Source organism: Protopterus annectens, chromosome 13.part0 (assembly GCF_019279795.1).
Source record: "Protopterus annectens isolate FY-2018-M chromosome 13.part0, PAN1.0, whole genome shotgun sequence".
Classification (NCBI taxonomy): Eukaryota; Metazoa; Chordata; order Ceratodontiformes; family Protopteridae; genus Protopterus; species Protopterus annectens.
In genome coordinates this window covers 876,779,441-876,803,888 of record NC_056747.1, presented here as the reverse complement: position 1 = coordinate 876,803,888, position 24,448 = coordinate 876,779,441, and the positions used below count along the sequence as shown (strand labels likewise).

Genomic DNA, 24,448 nt, shown 5'->3' with positions numbered 1-24,448 from the left:
AACACTTAACAGCATCATCTTTAAGCAAGTGGTTATTTTTAATCACAGAAGTAGCATTAGCAATATTCAAAATAAAATAACTTAAAAAGTAACTCAGCCACATTTCTACTGTAATCATTATGTTATGTGCATAAAATCTACAAACATACATTTTACATTATATATTCTTTTCATATACATATAATTAAAATATTTATATATTTTTTTATTTTTCCAAAAAAGAAATATGAATAAAAAAGCAGAATAACATAGCAGGGTACAGTGAGTGGAGAAGGTGTTCACTCTGTAAGTTTTTGTAAAATGAGGTGTTTATAAATATAAATATTATGTTGTTTTTTGCTATGACCAAAAAGAACATAAAAATAATTTTTTTTCTCATTTCCTAACAGACCAATGTGAATAGTTTTAAAACAAAACATTACTGTTTGGGTACTGTGAGAAAAAAAAAAAATCAACATTCAAATATCTACAAAATGTGATATATTTATATATCCTATAATCACTTTACCAATTTTTAAGCAAAAAAAAATATCTTAGTAGTGCAAATGTTCAAAGTGGTTTGATTAATAATGGCCTTAGATTCTTTAAATATAGAAAGAAGGCAAGAAAGAACCAGCATATCTTTGATTCCCCAGTTTTCATAAATATAATATATTCCTACATTAAAACACTAATAAAATACTCCTGGCCCAAAGCAGAAACAATGTGGATGAATGAAATGTGTGAGTTTTAGTGATGAACAATAATCTTTATTTGCATTAAGGTGCAGTTCTACTCATATCTCTCATGTGAGCATGTCATGGGATGCAATTGACTTCACAGAAGTAATAATCATCTCCACTGTATTTCTTAATGGATATTTAAATTAAGTAGCTATGAGTGAAAAACTGCCAGACTAGCAAAATAAATACTTTATTCAGAGTTTTAGTCACACCCACAAAATGGATACTTTCTTCTACCTATTTAATTAAATTATTCAGATTAGCATCATCATTTCTTTAGGATGAGACAAAATAAAATGTATGCAATCCATTAGAGTGGTGCAGTGGCAAACTCTCTTTTTTTATACAGTATGACATGACTGGCTCAGCTTGTCTTCTTATTTAAAATACGTCTTGCTCACTTTAAGCCCTTCATTTGTCCCTACTCTTCAACTATTTATTTTTGAGTAAAGAATTAAATTACTATATTTTAAGCATAACATTTCCGCCTCCCAGAGTCTATTTTAATTCTAAAAAATAGTCTACATTGACACAAGTAAATAAAGCATGGCTTAATCCATTCTTCCATTTTCTGAGAAATGTATTTCCTTAACTGCAAATTATGTTGTGTTTGGATAAAATATCTTTATCCTTTCATTTGGTGTTTGCATCCCTGACTCTTATATGATGCTAGCCATCACAGTTTAAGGTTTATAGCCCAGGAAGATTTACACACAGCAAACTGTTTGGTAGTTTTCTGGCTCCTTATATTGAAGTGTTGTTATCTTGTCTGATTTACTTTAAATAATGCATTCATGTGTACCTACTCCAAAATCATCTCAGTACATATGTTTTTTTTTTTTCAGAATTACACTCTAAAACTATCAAATTCTGCAGATAGTTACCCTGAAACCTGAATTTCTTAGAAGCTGTTAGTATAGGGAAATTACAGCCATAGAGTTTCTGTTTATCTTTTAAATGTCAGCCTCTTACAGACAATTGCTTTAGATTGATTTGCATTCTGCCTTCAGAACACCAGTGCCATCTATTAATACTATTTCACTGTAATGACAACGACTACATTTAAAGACAAAACCTGTTATACTAGTATCAATGACTAGACAATAGGAAGTTACAAAATGTTAACCATATCATTAATAAGTTTAAGTTAAGCAAAGATACGTGGATAGAAATTCAAAATTGTAGACAATTGATTGAACATAAGATTAATCTAATGTGACCAATAGTTAGAAATTCTTTCCCCACATTCATTGATTTACTCATAATTCTAATGTACCAGAATATAATTGGACAGGGACTTCTATCTAACATATATAAGGTACTTAAGAACTCAACAGTATGTCATACAGAAATATATTGGGATTATTTTAGACTTGTTAATAATAACGCCCCAAGTTAAGATGATAAAAAACTAATATTCCAATCTTCAAAACAAACTACTTCATCACTAAGGTGGAGGATATTCTCTTGGGAAGTTCTTACACAGAACCTTTATCATACCGCATAAAGTTGAACTGATGTTTAACAAAGACATAGGATGTTGGGGATATAAACTAAATATTAAAGCTGACTGGAGGCATATATTGTACCACTGTATAAAACGTAAAACATTTTGGGATAATATGAATTATCTCTTACAATCTGTTTTTAATGATAAAATTATGATGACCAAATATCTTATTTTATTTAATACACCTATTCCAACTTGTGTCACGAAAATAAAATACCCTGTTTTATGGAGTATCGTAACATTAGCAAGAAAAGTCATCACCGAGAACTGGAAGAGTCAGACACTCCTACTGTGAAGGAATTTGTACATTTGGCAACTGAAGTCTGTCATCTTGAACTCATCACAATCAAGACAAGAACATCTAGAATCACCTCTCCATATAATATATGGTTGAAATTCAAAGAACTGCTGGGTAAACAGTTAATTAACTAACAAGTACTCTTATCACATTTCTTTTTCTGTTTAAAATGCTTTGTTCTATAGTAGACACCATTGTAAATAGTTATATTAGTCTATTATTGTTCTTTTAGATATGAATATTTGTTTTATAATATTTTATTATATATTAATGTTTTGTTGTTAAAATTTTCAATAAAAACAATTGAAAAACGAGTAAAAAAAAAGAATACCAGTACCATAATTTCTCATAAAATATGAAATATAGCCTTCTTGTGTTCAACTGCATTGTTAACAGAATCACACAATTTGTTTTGCGTTGTGGCTCTGTTGTATTAATGTATGCACAGGAGACATTACACTTTATATGGCATTCAAAATGCAAGCTCTCCGGGCAAAAGCTGTGTAGTGTGATGATATTCAATGGCAGGGCATCGGTAGTTCACATTTTATCGTCTGCAGAGGAGGGATGCTGTTTGTTCAAAAGAGCTACAGCCTTAATAATCAAACTAGAATCTCTCCCACATACAGACGCTGTGAATAAAATATGGATTACTCACATGCTGTCATTGCAATTGCACAAAGATGTTTCTGTTGTGTTTAATCTTTTTAATATATTACATGACTTGTTACTCTTCAGAAGAACAGTCCAAATGTGTTTTTAAAATTTGTTAGGATTATTTTTGTATATGGCAATATGCATACTAATCTACTATTTTGTATCACAAAACTGCTATGATAATTTTGGAGTTTGTTTATTAAAAAAGGTAATCTAGGTATATCAAAGACACATTGAGTCTTTAAATAAGTATGTTTATTTTTGGAGTGCTATGCAAGCCCCAGGGGTAATGATTTATGTCTGTTAAAACTGAAATTCCATTTTTATAAGATGACATTCAGGAATGATGCCTCTGAGTATTGTCTAATTTCTAGTCGTTACCATGAATTCCTTGTACTTTTTTATTACATACACAAAAATGTAAAATAAAAACAGATTCTAAGGAAAGAATACTTAATAAAGCAGTGTGACAGTATTGCAAATAGGAAATATAAGAAGAACTATAGCATTATGGTATAAGAGTGTTCTGGTCCACACTTCTAAACTACATGAAACTCTTATGTCTTCCCAGTACTTTGACTGTCTAAATCCAACATTTTCTTTTTTTTCGGAAAAATGGAAATTCAGTGTCTCTGACTCTTTCTCCCTTCCTCCCTTCCTCTATTCTGGTTTTATCGCTTTATAACTGTCATCCAGTGACCTAATACCACTAATATTTTTCTTCTTTTTTATACTATTTATTTCATTCGCCAGTCTCTAAACCCAAATGAGCATAGTTTCATGTATTGTGAACCTGTAACATAATAACTAGTTTCTATTCCTTCATTGTTTTCATGTATTGTGAACCTGTAACATAATAACTAGTTTCTATTCCTTCATTGTTTGCCCACATTCTTCTTACCATTTAACATTCATAGAACATAAAATAAACCATACATTCCACTTTCTACATCTCCGGTTAAATCCCCTTTCAAAGAATTGAATGCTGGTATGGGGGTATCACGGTATCAGCTAAATGAGTCCTTAACAGCACAGTATGTATGACTATAAAATGTAATGATCACAGTACAGTGGATGTACATTCAATTAATGTATTGCAAATGCTTATGTAAATACCCTTTGAAAGGACTAAATGGTGACATACTCCACAAAATGAATAGACTTTAACAGCACAGACTTTTCCCCAGTAAAACATATACTATAAATTAAAATTTATTTAACTTCTCCTACCTGTAAAAACATTTTAAATTTAATTTCATGACTGGTACTGCAGTGTAACAGGTAGAGTTGCAGCATCTGATATGATCATAGTTGTTATAAGACAGCTGCGCCTTGCAGTCATTTCTGCGCTGTCAGTACCCACACTAAGGCCTTGCCTCTCATTCAAGGAGAGCCAGGCCCATCATGGCAGGAGTAAGTATGTGAACATACATCCAGATGCCTAGATTCTTTCTAAATATAGACAGTGTGTCACACTAATTAACTTGGAGGAGAAGTTTGCTCAATAAAAGGAGTAGGCACTGTAGGCAAATCTATTCATTCTGTTTGTCTTACTTATTAGCAGGAGTAGATTTAAGTCTCTGTCCCTGGTGTTAACTGGACTGTCCCATTTTTTGAGGCATAAAAGTTTTTGGATTGCTGAAAGTCTTATAGTCCTATCAACGAGACACAGGTCTCCCCTAACAGTCTATAAGAAACCAGAGTAAAAAGATAAAGCCTCCAATCTATTTTTGTAGCTGAGATCCTTTTAGTTATAAACATCTGTGGTTTTGCCAATTGCCTGATATGCTTAGTAAAGTACATCCCTAAGGAGGCATTGTACTTAATGATAGATCTAATTAAAGAGGAGTACAAAGAGGTGGGGAACTTATTTTCCTGTAGAAGAATGCCTTTTGCTATCAGCTGTGCATACTAAAAGAATTTCCTAAACACTTTCGCAACATCAGCTCATGTTCCCAGGCCTCTCACAACCTTTTCATTCTGAAGTGGGGTGCTATCTATGCTATAGCTTGGGGTGCTCACCAAAAGCTACAATGTTCACCTCTTGGCATTGAACTTGAGCCCTTTGTTTAGTACACCAGCTATTCACAAGTGTAAGCTCATGCTGTAGTGCAAGTAAATCAGACGGGGACTAGACGTCCACTTTACGGTCATCGGTCAACTTTGTCAACTAAAGATTTTTATTTGATAAGTAGAGATCCAAGAAGTAGATTGCAAAGAGCACAGATCTCAGCACAGGTTCTCTGTTGGGTATCAACTCTCCACAATCTGCAAACCAGCTCTGTGTCCACATATTTTTTATCAAGATGATCTGCTTTTCTCCCACATCCCAAAAATGTGATACAAAGGTACTGTGTATCCTTAACACTGTGCGTATGAGTCGCGTGCATCTGTGTGTGTGTGCGTGTGTGTGTGTGTGTGTGTGTGTGTGTGTGTGTGTGTGTGTGTGTGTATGTGTGTGTGTGTGTGTGTGTGTGTGTACGATACAAGTGTGTTTATGATCATTAAAACTGTCTGTGTTTGTGTATGTGCTTACACATGTATGATGAATGTATATGTATTTGTATGCATGTTTATGTGTTGTTTGTGTATGTGTATGTGGTGTGTGTGTGTGTGTGTGTGTGTGTGTGTGTGTGTGTGTGTGGGCATGCACGTGTGCATCCGTGTGTCTGTATCTGCTTGTGTGTGCATGTGTATGTGTTTATGCACACGTGTGTGCAATTGTATGTGTGTTTTGTGTGTACAAGCCCCAGTATGTGTGTGTATGTATGGTTGTATGTATATATATATATATATATATATATATATATATATATATATATATATATATATATATTTATAAATATATATATATATATATATATATATATATATATATATATATATCTATATATAAAGCGTTCTTTAGCTGTGTCAAGAACCTAAGTGGAAACTCTCAGATCTGCTCTGAGTTAGTGCAGAATGGCACAAAATATACTGAACCGAATTATATTGCTAACATTCTGGCAGACAGGTTTAGTGCAACGTCACCACCCTCTCACCCCCTAAAGGGCCCATAACCATACCAGAAGAATGTAGGGCCCTGTCAATCACCGACACACAGGTTAAAACAGCCCTATCCAAAGCAAAAAACACAGCTTCAATGGGACCGGACGGTGTCCCAGGCTGTGTCTTACAAGAGCTCCAAAATGAACTAACCACTCACCTAAACACACTGTTCAAACTCAGCCTCTCTACAGGCTATGTACTCACAGAGTGGCACACAGCAACAGTTATCCCACTCCATAAAGGTGGAGCCAGAATGGACCCTGGGAACTATCGCCCCATAAGCCTGACTACCCTGGTCTGCAAGGCTATGGAATGCATCATCATGGAACTCATTAACAGAGACATTGGGAACCTCCAAACCTTAGACCCTACCCAGTTTGGCTTTGCTAAGGACAGATCATGCCTCCTAAACCTGGTGGACTTCTTTGAGATGGTTACCAAGGCATTAGACGAGGGAAAGGAGGTCCACACAGCCTACCTAGACCTTGTAAAGGCTTTTGACACCATTCCCCATTCTAGTATTATAGACAAGCTCACCAGCTTGAACATAAACCCTTACGTCACGAGATGGGTTGTCAGCTGGCTCATGGATAGAACCCACATGGTGAGAGTTGCAGGCTCTACGTCCAACTCTAAACCAGTTACAAGTGGCGTCCCCCAGGGCTCAGTCCTAGGACCCCTCCTGTTCGGTATATACTTCTCAGAGGTACAGGCAAGCATAGGAGGACTATGGCTGACCAAGTTCGCAGATGACTGAAAACTAGGGGCCATAATTGATTCTCCGGCTAATACAGACACCCTCTAGATGGGTCTCACTGAGATGGATACCTGGTGTCAAAATCATGGCCTCAAGCTAAATGCCAAAAAGTGTATAGTCATCCCCTTTGGAAAAAAACAAAGTACCCGTGAACTACCACATAGGTGATAGTCCCCTAAATACAGAAAATGTAATAAGGGAACTGGGGACCCAAGTAGATAGTAATCTCTCCCTTGATAATCATATTGCCAAGGTGGTTAGAAAATCCTTCTATGTGGCTCACCTAATCACAAAAGGGTTCGCATCTAGAACAAAAGAGGTTATTGTGCCTCTCTACTCATCACTCATTAGACCCATCATAGAATACAATGCCCCATTTGGGATGTACCTTACAAGACACCTACAACAGCTGGAAAGACCACAAAAGCACCCCACCAAGAGGATTACTGGCCTCAAACAGATGCCCTATGCAGCCAGACTCAAGAAACTCCAGCTGTACTCGGTTGCATACTGCTTACTCAGAGGTAATCTCTGCCTGACATACAAAGCCATGTCCAACTCAGAATTGATGGACATGCTCCCCCTAAAAAAATTAAATCCCGGAGAGCCACACTCTCTAGAGATATAAACCTCACCACAATGATAAATAGGACATGCTGGAGGGATAGATTTCTATCCCAGAGACTCCCCATGCTTTGGAACAGGATTCCAATATACATCAGGCAGAGCCCCTCACTAACACTCTTCAAGAGAAACCTTGACGGGTGGATAGGAAAACAAAATTTACCCCGGGGATCATTGCAGTGGCTCTGCTGGACAGTGGCAAAAGGAACTAATGGCTCTGCTGGACAGAGGCACAGGGAACTAATCTAAGGGGGTGGCGAAAGCCAACACATTCTGGCTAGGCTTATAAATGCCCTTGGGCAGATAGCCTAGTACTTACATATGAAAGTATGAACCTATAACTATATATATATATATATATATATATATATATATATATATATATATATATGTGTGTGTGTGTGTGTGTATGTGAGTGTGTACGTGTTGTGTGTGCATGCTGTATTAGTATGTATGTATAATGCAGTGAGTTGCTGCCACATTCAGGATGTGCATCAATGTTTTGCACTGGCTGAGTACTACCATAGGCTATGACTTTCATGGGAACCCACTTTGGATTGAGCCAGTAATCAAAGGATAACTATGCATTGCACTTTAGCCTGATGTGCCTGGAAAAGGTCCATAAAGTTATTTGTTGAGTTACTCAGTTAACAAATATAACAAAAAATGTATAGTTCTCTGCTTATAGATTCACATATCGTTAACTCAGTGAAGCCAGTCGGAAGCTTGTACTTCCTTTTTTGGTAAAAGCAATGATGTACCAAATACATAATGAGCATGTGCACAACAGTACATCTAGTGTAAGTACTGCAGTATTGTAAAATGTTAACAATACATATATTTATAAAATGGTAAAGCATACTTAAATATCACAAAATCAATGTTCTTTTCAGACATATTAGCTAAATTTCATACTATTTTGTATTTTCAGGTACAAGCTTCAAATCACATTTTCTACTGTGTTGTTTGAAGACACATCTTTGTTTCTAGTCTGAGAACAGAACATGGGTGAGAATCTAGATCAGTTTCTGGTTGACCATAAAGAAAAGATAACTTCTGCTGTAGAAGTACTGCAGCAAGGATGTGAAATTCTCTCCAGTGTGGTTGGGGACATTTTTCCTATTATTGGTATGGTAGCTCCTTTTGTCAGTCTTGCCCTAGAATCTGTGGAAAGTGAAGAAACAAAGTATGTGAAACAACAACTCCATACAGTGCAACAAAGTCTGAATGCTATCGCAGGACATCTTGAAGATATTAATAATGAGATCACAAAAAGCCTAATGGACATCAAGTATTTTAAAGTAGAGCGTAATATCAAATTCCTTTTTGGAAAACTAATGGACATCACGAATGCGAAGTCTGTTTCATCAAGACAAAAAGACAAGTTCATCTCAGCTTACGAGTACCAGCCAACTGAGTATGACCTTGACAAACTCTATGATGCAGTGACACAAAATGAATCCATTCTGAAAACTATCATGGACTACAGCAAGAAGCATCGTAAGGTTGTGGAAAAATACTTTACAGGGATTCTGCAACTCTTTTACTATGGGATAATTGTCTCTGTGGCCTACAAGACAATAAAAGGAGAGCAGTATGCAAAGTTTCAAGATGAATGGCGTGACAAGCTTACTGAAGTCCAAAACAAAATGGTTTCTCTGATAAATGAATGCATAAATGGGTTTATGCTGCAGGCAAGAGAAGATGTTGAGCAAATGCTTCCAAAAGGAAATGATGGAAAAGAAGATGTTACAAAAGAGATATTCGATTTTCTCAAGGCGAAATATGACTGGGTACAATGGTGTGTGCACTCGTATAAAGCCAGTGACCATTCCAACAGTTGCTTCTTTTCTTTATTCTTTAAAGAAACTGACTATCACTATGTGATAGGCAACAATGTTTTGCAGTTTTTTGAGGGTGATAATCCAACACTTGTAATTTCATACAGCAGTGAAAAAAAACCCATTGACAAAGCAAACCTACATCAATTAATGGAAAGCCAAAATAAAGGCAGGGGGGCAAAATCAGTAGTCGAATATTTCCAGAGCAATATGCCAGGCCATGTAGTACATGCTATTAAATTAAGTAAGGGTGTACAAAACTTTTCCAGTTTTTCTGAAGACTGCTGTTTCTGTGGTGAATGGAAGCAATTGTATTTGTCCATTCATGTGGACTAAACTGCTAAGCAGTACTTGCTTCTGGGTTTGCACATTTGATTTAATGTACAGTTATATACTGAATTAATTCCATATTATTAATATCTTACACAGACTGTTACTTATATTTTGTCGTACAGCTAAACAGAATAGAAATGAAAGGGTGTTTACTTATTTTCACTTGGTCTATGTGTATGAATTATGTAATAAAATCGAAGTGTAGTTATGACTCTACATTTAGATTAATGAGATTAATGACTGACGTTAATAAGACACCATTTACAGAGTACCATACATAGTTATTTACTGGGAACTAATACTTTAAAGTATACATTTGTAGATAAATACACAGCTGAGTAAAGAAGGAGCCTTTGTAGTTTTGTCAGTTTAAACCAAATACATTTAGACTGTGTGCTCTGTTTCAAAGAATGCTGAAGAAACAGCACAAAACATCAAAAATCAGAGAAAAGAGTACAGAAATAAATGATGGCAAAACCCAAGGTTGGAGAACCAAAAATTTAAGGGCAAGGTAAGCCTTAAAATAGTTTGCATGGAGTCTAAAATATTAATTCTAACATGTCCATTCATCATAAAAGACAAACTTAGCTTACCTCATTTGGTAATTTATAAGATAATTATCAGTCATTTGGTAAATTGTTCAAAAACATGCAAATGTAGACAACATTTGTAAGGTTTTAAAATAGTATCACTCCTTTAATGAGTAAAACATTCACTTAGAACTTAATAACTGGTTACTGGCAGCTGCTTTTAAACCAAAGTAAATGTTATGGTCACTGTAAAAGTGCTCACTTTAACAGTTTATACTGGAATTGAGTACCAGAAGTGTTTCCATGACTGAACCATGTTTGGCTTGGATGCTAATATGATATAAAGTTTGTCTTCTATGTAATATCTCAAACTGAATTATAAAACATACTTAAGGTTAAAGAAAATAATGTATTGTGTTGATAACTATCATTCTAGAATTTGGGTATTTGTCTTAGAAATGATGTACATTCAAAAAGTCTTCTTCCATGTTAGGCTCTATTTTCACTTGCTTTAAGGTAAAAGGAATAAATTACGTTACGCATTTATTTTGGTCAGGACGGATCTTGAAAGTTAATGTAATGTACAATTGTAAACACTTCAATGCATATAGATTTATCTAAAAATAATTATTCAGCCTGTCTGCTTTTATAACTACTTTAGACTGTTAGGATTTCAAACTTGATTAATTAAAGTGAAACTATCTTTTTTTAGTTGCATTCTGTGTATTTTTGAAAGAATTATATATTATGTACAAGCAGCAGTCATTATGTACACTACTCACACTAGATTATCCAAGCCAGATGTATTGGTATATACCACCTACCCTGATGCAGCTTTTTCTGTATAAAACAAGTAGAAGCTTCATGATGTGAAAAAAAAAAGAATTATTACCTCTAATTCAGGCATATATTATAAAAAGTTAACTATTTTTGATAGACTCTTATGCTTATCAGGACATTTTTTGCTAGCATTAAACAACCTAAGCTATCTTTAAGTATACTGCAACATGGATAATCATTTGAAAATCAGTTTAACTCATTGATTCAGGTCCATTGCTGCATGCCTTATCCTTCTCATAAACACAGGTTAAAAAGGAGGTAGTACATGAACAGTTACATGATTCATTATGTGAACTTCATTCATCATCATCACTATCATCATCATCCCCCTCATTTTCTCATTGTGCATGTGGTTGGCATATTGTGTCAGCTGTTGCTACCTCTCTTGGTTTATTGTCACTCCCGTACCTTCTTTGACAGTCACCGCAGGCTGTCACAAGTCTTCTCTCATTCAGTCGATTCATTGCCTGGCTATACGTGTTCATCACCTCTTGCTTTCTTTATGCATCTCCCAAATCTGTTTTACCAAGTCATCTTATGACTCCCTGCACATGTGACCAAATCATTGCAATCTGTTTGTCTTAACCTTTCCCACAACTGGGGCTACACTGGTTTCATTTCCTCATCTGTCCCACAGTGCAAATCCTACTGCCCTTTTCAGGCACATTTTCTCCATCACCTCAAATTTCATCAGCTCTGCTTTCATTGCCCAGGTTTTTGTGTCACACAGGTTAGTACCCATGGTGGTGGTGCTGCGGTAGCATTTTCACCTCACAGTAAGACGCTGTCCGGTTCGATTCTCAGCTAGAGCTTCTTCTGCGTGGAGACATGCGTGAATGGTCATACCTTCGTTGAAGGTTGTGCATCAGGGCTGGTAACTCGGCACGTAAAAATCAACTACCAGTCATTAGTGGACCGGAGTTCCGCTGTGGCGACCTCTAACCGGAAAAAGCCCAAAGACACAACAACAACAACAGAAGCACTGGTTACACAACTGTTTTGTACACCTTATTTTTCAGTTTCTTGTCATTCTTTTTGGTCCATATGATTTATCTACTGAGTGTGGCAAGGAAAGAAGGCCATGAACAATAAATATGTTGGGAGTCACATGGTAAATGTACTGCAAATGTCAAATATCATTTTGTTTATATGGAATTTTTGATCTATAGGGTTTTTGTGCTGAGGATGAGCTATGTAAGGAATAATAAACAAAAATTTCAGGAAAGAAAGAATGACTGCATTCTTCTATTGTACATTCCTGTTGTCGCTTTGTACCACTTAGTTGCAGTACCTCTGGTTCTAGCTTTGACTTCCTCATCCAGATTTCTCTCTTCCACAAACGCACCTCCAAGATACTTGAAGCTGTAAATCTATTCCACAATTTTTTGTTCTGTTTCAGTTTTTGGCATCTTCTGATATCCTCGATTTTTTGTCATAAGCACTGTGAAGTTTATAGTCAGTTTTGTGCCACCTGCCTTTATTTCTGAAGTCCAGTCTCCTATCATTTTCTAAAGTCTCTGTTCAGAACTTGCTTAAACTGCCACATCTTCTGAATACAGCTTATCTTTATGATGTTTACTAATGCAAAAGCAGGGTCAAAGCAGAATCCTGATGCACGCCCACTCCAAAATGGAACTGCTCTGTGAGTCTGAACCCTGTTCATACTTTTCTGACTGGATCTTTCTACCCAGATTGTACTAATTCCACCAATGTTTCCAGGATTTTTAAGCATTGCAGGACTGTCTCAGTCAGTTTCTTGTGACTTTGTCATGCTTCCTCCATATTTCATGTCTAGCAATACTCATACTGACTCTTTCATCATCTCTATCTTGTTCTCCATTACCTGCCTCAGTGCAAGTATATCTTCTACAGCAAATGTTTGTACTGCCAAGTAAATAGCACTGAGACAACTTGTAGCAAATGGCCTATGTTCGCTTACACTGAGGCATACCTCTCAACTGTCTAGATTTTTGCAGAATGTCCAGACTTTTGCCTCACATTTTTGGTCTGTTTCTCACAAAACGTGTGTTTTTCTGGAAAACTGGTGAGGATTAAAGTCACTAAATATTGGCAAACATTTATATAGTTCATAGGTTCATAGGTAGGTACTAGGCTATTAGCCCAAGGGCCTACGTAAGCCTAGCCAACAAGGTTGAATATCATTCAGTAAATGCATGCTAATACTTTCTAAGTTTATAAGAGCAGTATTTAAAATTTGTCCCTGTTTATTGGCCTTTGTCTCCCTATTATTTTAGGCTTCTTCCAAATGTTCTGCTCTTATAGGTTGAGCAATATTCTCCTTACCTGTCTCTTTGAGAGGTCCCACCAGCACTCTTTGTTTATCTTGATGCTGATTTATTCAAACGTTTGAGCACTTAGTTATTGTTTTTATAGTTACTACACATTACCCTGCTATCTTGTCTCATTTTATAGACATCTTTCCTTAACATAAAGCTTGGTACTTTTATTTTCCTCTCTCTTTTACTCTGCCCATGTACTACAAGTCATAGTGGTGATCCCATTTTGTTCATCTTCCACCACTGCTGTTGTGTGTCTGCTAGTAATTTAACTGAATGTTTGTCTGCGTAGCCTTTTTACTCTTTGTGTTTCTAGCCACTCTTACAGATTCAGTTAAATAATCTGTACCCTTGGAATGTTTTTTATAGTTTGCATTTATTGCAGTAGTTATGTCACTTTATTGAGTACATTTAAACGTTATTCATCTACATTTGCTGAGCAGTACTCAAAGAAGTCTCTAGCTGCAGTATTGTCTTGCATATACCTTGTTCTTAAAAGCCAAGCTGCCAGCAGGACAAGTATATTGTATAAATCACAAATAAAATGCTCTTCCACAGAATTTACCAGTTGAATTACATACAGCTCAAGTATTCCAGACAAAACAGAGTATATTTGATATTTGCAGTACTGTGACAATGTGAAGTATTGCCAGCTATACTAGGAGAAGTAGGGCAGTGGACCCTGGACTGTGTTCCCTATGTGCTCTTAAGGGAAATTGTGTTAGAAGCAGAGAGCTGCATCTGGAAATACTGGGTGTATCCATTTTTTTTCCAAGTGAACATCCCTCTCCACTGTCAGTAGTGGGGATTCAGGCACCTTGATTAGTGGCCCAGAGGGGGGATGTAACAAGTACTATGACTGTCGGCATATTTATTGTTCATACTTCTGACATGATGGTCAGTTATTAAGTGTTCAACCCTTTGAGTCATACCTGATACGAACTACTGATAGCTATTTAAAGACCCCCACTCAAATCCTACTGCATGCAATTCAATCATCCAAACAAACTGATTAATGGCATGAGAAATTGGCCAAGCAAAGTGTTTATTTTTACTCCATGTGGACAAGCTTCTGGCCCACAAGTCAGAGGAATTCACCCCATCTCTTCCTTATTAAATGTACTAACTCAGCAGTCACAAAGCCATGGGGAAAGAGAAATACCCTGCAAGGTTCACAACTGTAACCTCATGAACAGTGAATTTTCTGTAACTTCATGTAATAGGAACTATTGTTAGGGAAATGGGATCAGGCAGTGAATTGTCAGCAAATTAACTGCTGAACAGCTGTAGGACAACCACTAGCTAAAGCTACTACTCACAAAAAAAAAAAAAGAAAAAGACAAGATCCATTCATTTGACAGGAGGACTGGCGGCATAAATTATTAGTCGATGAAAGATTACCTACAATTTACCAGTAGACAGAATAACACATACAGTACTAATTGGTTCTCCGAAAATTCCATCACAGAAATGCTAGGATGCATCTTGATTTGAAAAACAACTCACTTTCTAACTCTTTTTGAAGATTTTAACTTCCATTCTCAGGGGTTAACTAGGTAGAAATTACTTACATTTCAAACAGTCCATGGACTACTACGTTTTGAGATTCAACTAGTCATGAAAGATAAAAAGAATAGGTAATAAAATATTCTCTTTCCTTAGAACACTGTCTTCTGAGACATTCTATCCTTAGTAGAACCTATGGTTCACACACATACTGACCTGAGTATGGCAGGGATAAAACAGCATGAATGAGATATGTAAGATGTAGATAAATCAGGATAGAAAGAGTGAATATCCCAAAGGTCTTGATTTGTGGAACACTATGGTTCACAAGTAGCAGATGAACCTTAGGCTTGGAGAAGAAAAAGTGATAAAGTTACACAGTAGCAAATCCATCCGGAACACAAATGTTTTTAGGATTCCTTTGAGGAATTAATGTATGGGAGTTTTCTAATTGAAGGGGGAAAGAGAATTCCCTACTTTTCCAACAAGATTGTGAGGATGAAGGAGGCACTAAACCTCTTCTGAAAAATGGTACAGGACCGCGTTAGTGTTTTTACAAACATAGATCATCTTGTGTCAGCAAATATCATTTCATGGCTGAAGAGATGAAGGGCATTTGGTGGGAAATGGAAGTTCATATTCAAAATTAAGGTAAGCATAACTGATATAATTTTCCAACTCTATCCAACTGATATCAAGAACTGGAATGAAAACAAGCAGAACAGCTGGTTACAAAGCCCCACATTCTACAGAATGCTTTCTCCATCTTATAAGATAGACAATACTTCAAGCCTGTGAATAATTTAGTAGCATACAGAAGACATACTGAAAATGACATTCTATGTGTTACAGAGATGACTAAAGCAGTCATATAGGATCTGGCACTGCAACAGATACCAGCCTTTTGGTTTAATTTAGACAGAGATGATTGTATACGAAGATCTAACATTGGCCTTTATGGACGGCTAAATCCTAACAGTTTGTGAAAAGCTAACAGTTTACAATAGTTGCATTGTCTTCAACGGTGTTATATGGACTGATTGACTGGATGACTGGAAGTCTGATTGGTCATTAGGTGTTACATAGTCATTTTCAGAAAATGTATTTCCTTACTTTTGCCAACAAATAGTGGAAATCATTTTGAAAAGAAAATTCCCCAATTGCTAGTAGTCCAAATGAATTTCACTGAAAGCATTTTCAGTGAACTCTGGAGAGGGGCTTTTTTTGTAAGGGAGATTGTCCCCTGCACTCCCCTGCACTCCCAACTGGGGGTCTCCACCCACACCCACAGACATATATATATATATATATATATATATATATATATATATATATATATATATATACAGATATATGGTTCCACTTTGACCCATCGAATTAACATTCTGCAAAACTCAGTTTCGCTAGTCCAGTTTCGCAAAAGTGCATTTCTCTGGAAATGCACTTTTGCGAAACTACAGTTCACCAAGGTTGTTGTTGATCACAGTACAGTGGGGATAAGGGAATTGTCCCTCTTCCCCACTGTAGTGCAATTTCTAAGTTGGTATATGTTTGTAGCAGACGTGTGGGAGGCACAGCCCCCCACATGGGGGTGCAGGGGGGCTTGCCCCTTGCAAAATTTAGTGTAGTGTATTTGTTTGTTTTTTTTATTTCTTCGGTGAACTGTAGTTTCATGGAAGTGCATTTGCGAAACTGGACTAACAAAACTTAGTTTCTCTGATACGTAAATTTGATGGGTCAGAGTAGACCTATATATATATGTACGGTTCCCCATCAGAAGGTCGAATGGTTGAAATCTTGAAATACATATGCCCGAAGCCATATGGTCTAATTTCAGAAGCTCGACCTTCTGAAAGGGAAATAAAAATCAAACAACAAAACAAAAAACAATGTTTCTGCAGGGGGGCAAGCCCCCCTGCACCCCCCACTACTTATTTATTCCAACTCCAAGATCGCACTACAGTGCAGAAAGGGAAATATCCCATTCTGCGCTGTATGCCGATCCCCATTCAGAAGGTCAAGCTTCTGAAATTTTGAGCATATGGTCTCAACCATATGCATTCCGAGATTTCAGCCGTTCAACCTTCTGAAGGAGAACTATGTATATATATATATATATATATATATATATATGTATATATATATATATATATATATATATATATATATGTATATATATATATATATATATATATATATATAAAGAGTGTGTGTGTGTGTGTGTGTGTGTGTGTGTGTGTGTGTGTGACAAAGGCATTAATTCCGTAACCAATAATGCACTTTATCAAAGCTAGCTTGTAATTTCTTAACCAAATTTTTATTGGAGGAGGCAGACCAGAGAAAATGGTGTAATCGTCAGCATAGCACACCACCCTATAATTACCATACGACTTTGATATGCTGCCAAAAATAATAGTGAAGAGAAGAGTGATAATCTTGGTGTCCTGTGGAACACTTAAGGATGACTCAGTGAGGAGTAGATACTGAGTTGTACTGATTCATTCCATTTGACTTACCGGCGTGTGCCTTCTTGATAGGTAGTGAAACATTTGGTTGCACTACCAGCTATTTCACACTTTTCTATACAACATAGAAGGATGGGATGGGTCACAGTACTGAATGCCATACATAAATCTGAAATATATATAGCAACCATTATCTGAGAATATTATTATTATGGTAATGCTGAGATTACAGAGTCTCTGTCATGTCCAGAGTAGTTTCTTTCCTATGGCCATGATGTGAGGTATGTTGTGAATTGGATTTTTTATTTTATTTATTTATTTAACATTTGTTGATTTTAAGTTATTGACACTTAACTGCTACAGAAGCTGCTAATAAATGTATTTTTTTCTATTATTTTACCATAGAGAATAGAAAAGAAAATGACAAAAAACATAAACTGCTGTAGTAAAACATCAACCATATCACCATACAATAAACATGGTTTAAAACAGCTTGGCTGTGCAGGACTATAAAACTTTCTTGACGTTTAGACCAGCTAGTGTGCAGGAAATGAAAATGGTAAGAGATGTGTCAGTGTAAATCCAGAAGGGAGTCACATCAAGGCAGGTTAAGCAGCAGGATGCAGTGCAAATTTCTCATATCCAAATAACCATCAGAAAGGTCCAATACCATATATTAGCTATCTAGAGAACTGCTCTATGACAAAAGAAAGCCACAGTGCTTATCTACAGGCACTAGAATCATGAAGATTTAAACCCAATACCATTTTCCTAGGTGATTTAAACTATCTAACTATAGATGGGGAATCTATACCAGCTCTAATGCACAAGTATAGAGATTCCTGGACTTTGCTAATACAAATTCCCTGGAACAATGGGGAAGTAACATCTTCCGATATTGCCCTTACTAATATGGGACCATCTTGCACTGTACCTTGTGTATTTTTAGCACCTGTAAGGTCTGACCATAAAGCAATCTACTTTGAAATAAAACTGAAACCAGAGAACCTTTCCAACCAAGGCACCTTTAGATATCTCTTTAAGACAAATTACCTACTCCTAAGATGAATTGTCAAGCTTCATATCCCCAGCAAATCAGTCAACTCCATGGAATATGCAGAAAGGTACACCACCATATTATACCAGTATGTAAGCAGCTGCACAGATGCAGCTGTAACCCAGAGATACAGTGCAGAGCAAATCCCAGAAATAAACCTACATGGTGGAACCATAGACTTAGCAAGCTTTTTAATAAAAGGAAATTAATTTTGACAAAAAATAAGAAGAGCAATTCCCAGAATTTTAAAGCCCTTGTCACTGAAATACACAAACAAACTCAGGAACTTAATAAAATCCACCAATTCCAAGTTTAAGGCTAAAATAGCTACCCAAGCCAAAGGCAGTGACAAAGCTTTTTAGTTATGTTCAGAATCTCAAAGCACAAAGCAGCAATGCTCTGAGCTGATTGTGAACAATATTACCTACACTGAGGCTGAAGATATACTAAACCTACTGGCTTAGAAATTAAGCTCTAACTTTACCCCTCTCTCCCCTCCATTTGTTCCAAAAGATGTATCTGAAACGGGCTCACCTCCAGCTATCACATAAGACCAAGTCCTAAAAGTGCTATCAAAAGCTAAAAATACTGTATTGTTGAGTCCTGAAAATATCACTGGATGCATCTTAAATAGCATATAGCATGATTTATCCACATTCCTAACAACACTGTTCACTCTCAGACTCCATGCAGGTTTTGTACCAATCAAATGGAGAACAGCTACAGTCATTTCCTTCCATAAGGAAGGATCTTCTAAAGACCCAAACAATTACAAACTACCAGCCTCATATACAGCCCCATGGAAATACATATCATGGAATTAATATGTCAGGACATAGGGATCCTCCAAACACTGGACACATCTCAGTTTAGATTCATCAAGGGCATATCATGCTTACTCAACCTGGTGGATTTTTTGAAAAGGTCACTAAAGCAATGAACAAAGGCAAAATGGTACAAACTGCATACCTTGACCCAGCCAAAGATTTTGACACAATTCCCCACTCAGGCATAGTAAAACAGCTAAATAAACGAAAGAATAACCCCCTATGTCACCTTCTGGATTGTCAAGTATGACACAGATAAGACACAGATCATCAAACTAGGGAAAGCTACCTCCACAGAGAGACCAGTCACCAGTGGATTCCTCCAGGGTTCTATGGTTCTATGCTGGGATCTCTCCTGTTTGGCATCTATTTTTCTGAAATAATAGCCAGTACCAAAGGGCTCTGGCTGACTAAGTTTCCAGATGACTGCAGGCTAGGAGCAGTCATTGAATTCATAAATGACTTGGCCATCCTGCAGGAAGGTTATAACGGGGGCCAAAATCACAGACTGAAACTCAATGACAAAAAATGCATTACTATATCCTTTGGGAAGTTATCTACCCCAGGAAACTACCACATGACAATATGCCCCTAAGAGTTGACCCAGTTTTTGTGATTTAATAACTTATGTGGACAATGATCTAATATTTGACCAACGTGTGTCTATTGCTGTAAGAAAGTCATTTTATATTGCGCAGCTTATAAACAAAGGGATTGTATCTAGATCTAGTAATGTCATTGTCCCCCTTTACTTAGCACTTATAAAACCAATCATTGGATATAATGCTCTGTTTGACATGTATCTGTCCAGACACATCCAACAACTCTTAACACCCACATAGCTACCTTACTTAAAAATACAAGGCCTAAACAGCATGCCCTGTATGGACTGACTCAATGCCCGTAAATTATACTGGGTATCCTACAAACCACTAAGAGGAGACCTGTGTCTGGCATACAAGGCATCATTTGACCCATTATTGATGGATTTACTGCACATCAGCAAATGACATCAGAAATACTCAGTCGAGGGATCTAAACTTTTTCTGCGGCATCAACAGGACAGTTTGGTGGGGCAGGTATATCTCACAGAGGCTACCACTGTCATGGAACAGACTTCCCATCTACATAAAACAAAGGTCACCTCTGTCCATATTCAAGATCAACTTAGAGCTAAGGATATTAAACAGAAAATTTACCCAAGAACTGCCTTCTGCATTACTAATGGACAGAGGCAGCTCCAAAATACTTTATCGCATACATATGTCGCCTCTAAGTATTTATGGTATGATCACAATTATTCTGATTAGGAACAATATATAATTATTGACCATGGGATGGATAAGGCAAGTCTATAACCAAATGAAATAGGTTATTTTGAGCACAAAAAGAGAAATTGGCTAGGCTTAAAATGACTCACAAGGACAGCTAGCCTACTACTTACCTATGAAACTATGCACTTTGAGCAGTAAAACAATAACACCTGCATATTTTTTTATCCTTATAGCACAACACTTGGATATAGAATAGTTTATCAGGATAGAGGTGAGTTATGCAGCAGCATATGCAATGATCTTAAGTTACTCATGTATCTAAAATCCTCAATGTTGTGGCAAAAGCATATGTCAGGTGATGGGCCTGTCACAGTCCATTTTTATTTCAATAAAATCACAATTACTATTACTGGCTGTAGGTGCTGCAGTAGCATTGTTGCCTCGCAGTAAGACGTTGTCCTGTTCAATTCTCAGCTAGAGCATCTTCTGTGTGGAGACATGCATAAAAGGCATACCTTCGTTGAAGGTTGTGCGTCAGGGCCAGCAACTTGGCACGTAAAAATATATTGCCGATCATTAGCGAACTGGAGTTTCCGCTGTGGTGACCCCTAACCGGGAAAAGCCGAAAGACACAACAACAACAACAACTACTACTGGCTGTTCATATTATATACATTGTAATGTCATGTAATTGCTGCTTCAATAAAAGGATGACACTTATTTTGAAGTCGAAGACTTAATGTGTTCTCCTTCTCCAAATCCATACAAAGTGAGCATAAGGACTATGTATATTTTCAGTTTAAACTTATAGAAAGTACCTGGCTAGTGATATCTGAGAGTAAATATCTGAGGATATGAAAGGCCAACCCACTCAGGGAGGAAGTGTGGTTAGAAGCAAATAGGAGAGAAGAAGTCTGTGTCAGAACTCTGGACTTGCATGCCAAAACTCTAGCAGAAACTGTCACCCCTCCATACTACAAGTTAGAACATTGATTCAGCTACCAATATTTATTATCCAGGAAGTAATCTAATTTTATGGTGTATACTGTGACTTTTGCCCTAAGGCATTCCTTTACATTGAAATCAACTGCATTATTATGGCATGAATTGTTCCTCATTGTGTATTATTATGTTATTATTATGATTATTATTATTTTATGGAAATGTATTATTGCAATACTACACCTTTGGATTTTCTTTTGCAACAAGGAACATGGTTCTTGAATAAACAGAATTTTTTCCACTGGTTTGCTCAGTGCTGAGGTTATAGGCAGAAAGCTCTAATGGGCTGACCAATGGAAAGTAAGATTTTCCTGTCAATGTTGCCACATAGTATTTGTGTAACTAATTAGAAAACAAACAAGCATATATGAATGTATGTGTTCAGGGAGGGCACATTTGATTTAAAATGATATCTTTTAACAGTGTGAGAAGTTGCTTACAAACTAATGTATATGACACAGTTGATAATACGAGTTACTACATGACAGTGTGTGCATGTGTGTGTGTGTGTGTGTGTGTGTGTGTGTGTGTGTGTGTGTGTGTGTGTGTGTGTGTGTGTGTGTGTGTGTGTGTGCATGCATGTATGTCTATATGTGCATTTTATTTTTTAATTTCTGCATGGATTTTGCATTTCATAGGTTCATAGGTGTGTACTAGGCTAATGGCCATGGAGTCTTTACAGGTCTAGCCCATAGACATGCCCTGGCATCGTGCTACCAAGTTAGTTCCCACTGCCTCTATCAAGCAGAGCCACTGGAGTGATCCCTGGAGTGAACTTTCTATTTGTCATCCATTCATCAAGATTTCTCTTGATAGGGGCGGAGCCTGAAAGGCTAACTGAAAGCAGCAGTATTTTAGAGCTCCATATAACTAGTTAAATAAGACAGGAAAAAATATAAAATCTTATAGATAAAGGACTAATTTACATAATTAGAAACTTTGGTGAAGTTTTACAAATAATTTCCTGTCAAAAAGCTTGGAGATATATTCACTTGTTAAAATGAGCAACTCAAGGAATTCTCACCAGGATGCTGCCTTAAAGAAAGAACTACAACAGATGGCATCTACCCTGCAGGAGTTGTCTTTGAAGATGGATGATTTTAAAGAGAACCTATAAAATCTTAAAACAAGCAGTCAAAAACAAGCTAACACCCTCAAGGAAATGCTACAACACCAGACAAGGATAACAGGAATAGAGGTTTCTCTAAATGACTTAGAAAGCAGAATTAAGGAAGAGGAAACACAGAAAGAACTATTTCTTAAACAAAACACTTGGTTGGTTAATAAAGTAGATGGCTTGGAAAATAGGGAGAGGAGAAATAACATCAGGATTTTCGGATTACCTGAAAACACAGAAGGTGAGGATATTATCTCCTTTTTATCAAGCTGGATCCCTGACTTTTTAAATTTAAAAGAAGGACTTTCCTTTGGCATTGAAAGGACACACAGAGCTCTTGGAAAACCTGCCACTAACTCAAACTCCCCTCCTAGGTCAATAATTATCAAATCTATTTCATACTTAAGACAAGGAACTGATTTTAAGGTCTGCTTGGAGGAAGGCACCTCTAAAATATAACCAGATCCTGATAAGATTTGATAACGACTATTCATCTAGAATAATGGAACAAAGAAAAAAAGTGTGGCCAGTGATAAAGTTTCTGAAACAAAATAACATCAAGGCACAACTTGCATATCCAGCTAAGACAAGAATACTGTATGCCAATGAGATGAGGACTTTTATTGACTTAGAGGAAGCCTCTTCATTTATTAAAACTAATAATGTGATTACTTTACCAGAAGATATGGAATGGATGTCACCTTCTCTCAGGAGAACAAAAGAAATAAATGTCTGGACAGATGTCAAAAAGAAGAAGGAAAAAACTGATACTGTTACAGCCAAATCTCTCAAAGCATCTACTATGATAGAAATTGTTTTAACATTACTTTAAAGGATCAATTTACTGCTTGGAATTTTAAAACAAATGTAAGTAACTACTGGAATCTTTATCTATATTTTTTGAAAATATATGACACATGAGAGTTTTCACATTACCTCAGGTATGTAAAACAGGGTAATTTTCTTTCACACAAGGAGGGTTATATAGCACATAAAATATTTATACTGTAAATCAACATAAATAGCATATGTGTATTTTTCTCTTAATTTTGTCTTCTTTCTCTCTCTTCTCTCTTTTCTCATTATTTACTTTAACTGCATCTTGTCTCCCTTTCTAAATTCTCTCCTATTTACTATACTAATATAGTCTGTATATATTTAATAACTCACTATCTATACATAGATAAATAATAGTATAAAATGATCTAGATTTAACGTAGACTAATTGGAATAGTGAAATTAATTGTTATTACAAAATTTATTAGATTAATGATAGTCACTGTTATGCTTATTGGGATTGGGGACATGTTCATGATTAACTCTGAAATGTTCCATTCATGTACATATGTCCTTTGTCCTTTGAGTTATTTCCTTTTAGTATTAAATATATATATATATATATATATATATATATATATATATATATATATATATATAAAGGAAGGAAAATGTACTGTTGGTTAAGAGAAGTGAAGTTTGGACTTCAATATTATCTGATATAAACAGATGGGAACATCTAAATCTTTCACTTTTATCAAAGGCTGCCATAATTAAAATGAACATCTTGCCTAAATTTCTTTACCAATTTACGTCGTCCGACCAGATAATCCCGAAATCCTTCTTTGAGTTTGTAAATAAAGTTTTGGCTAAATTTTTATGGTTCCCTAAATCCGTTAGAATTTCATATTCCAGATTATCAATTTCTAAGGACAGGGGTGGTTTGGGTCTTCCTAATCTGCACCT

The 24,448-nt window shown here is 36.2% G+C and overlaps 1 protein-coding gene across 1 annotated transcript in view; it reads left to right on the top strand.

The window, feature by feature from the left end:
• Window positions 1-11,037, top strand: part of LOC122787739 — a 31,571-nt gene extending 20,534 nt beyond the window's left edge. Inside the window, exon 2 of the mRNA XM_044054605.1 lies at window positions 8,548-11,037. Coding sequence (XP_043910540.1) covers window positions 8,621-9,793 — 1,173 coding nt within the window. The 5' untranslated portion in view covers window positions 8,548-8,620 and the 3' untranslated portion in view covers window positions 9,794-11,037. The remainder of the gene's footprint in view (window positions 1-8,547) is intronic.
• Window positions 11,038-24,448: the final 13,411 nt, after the last annotated feature.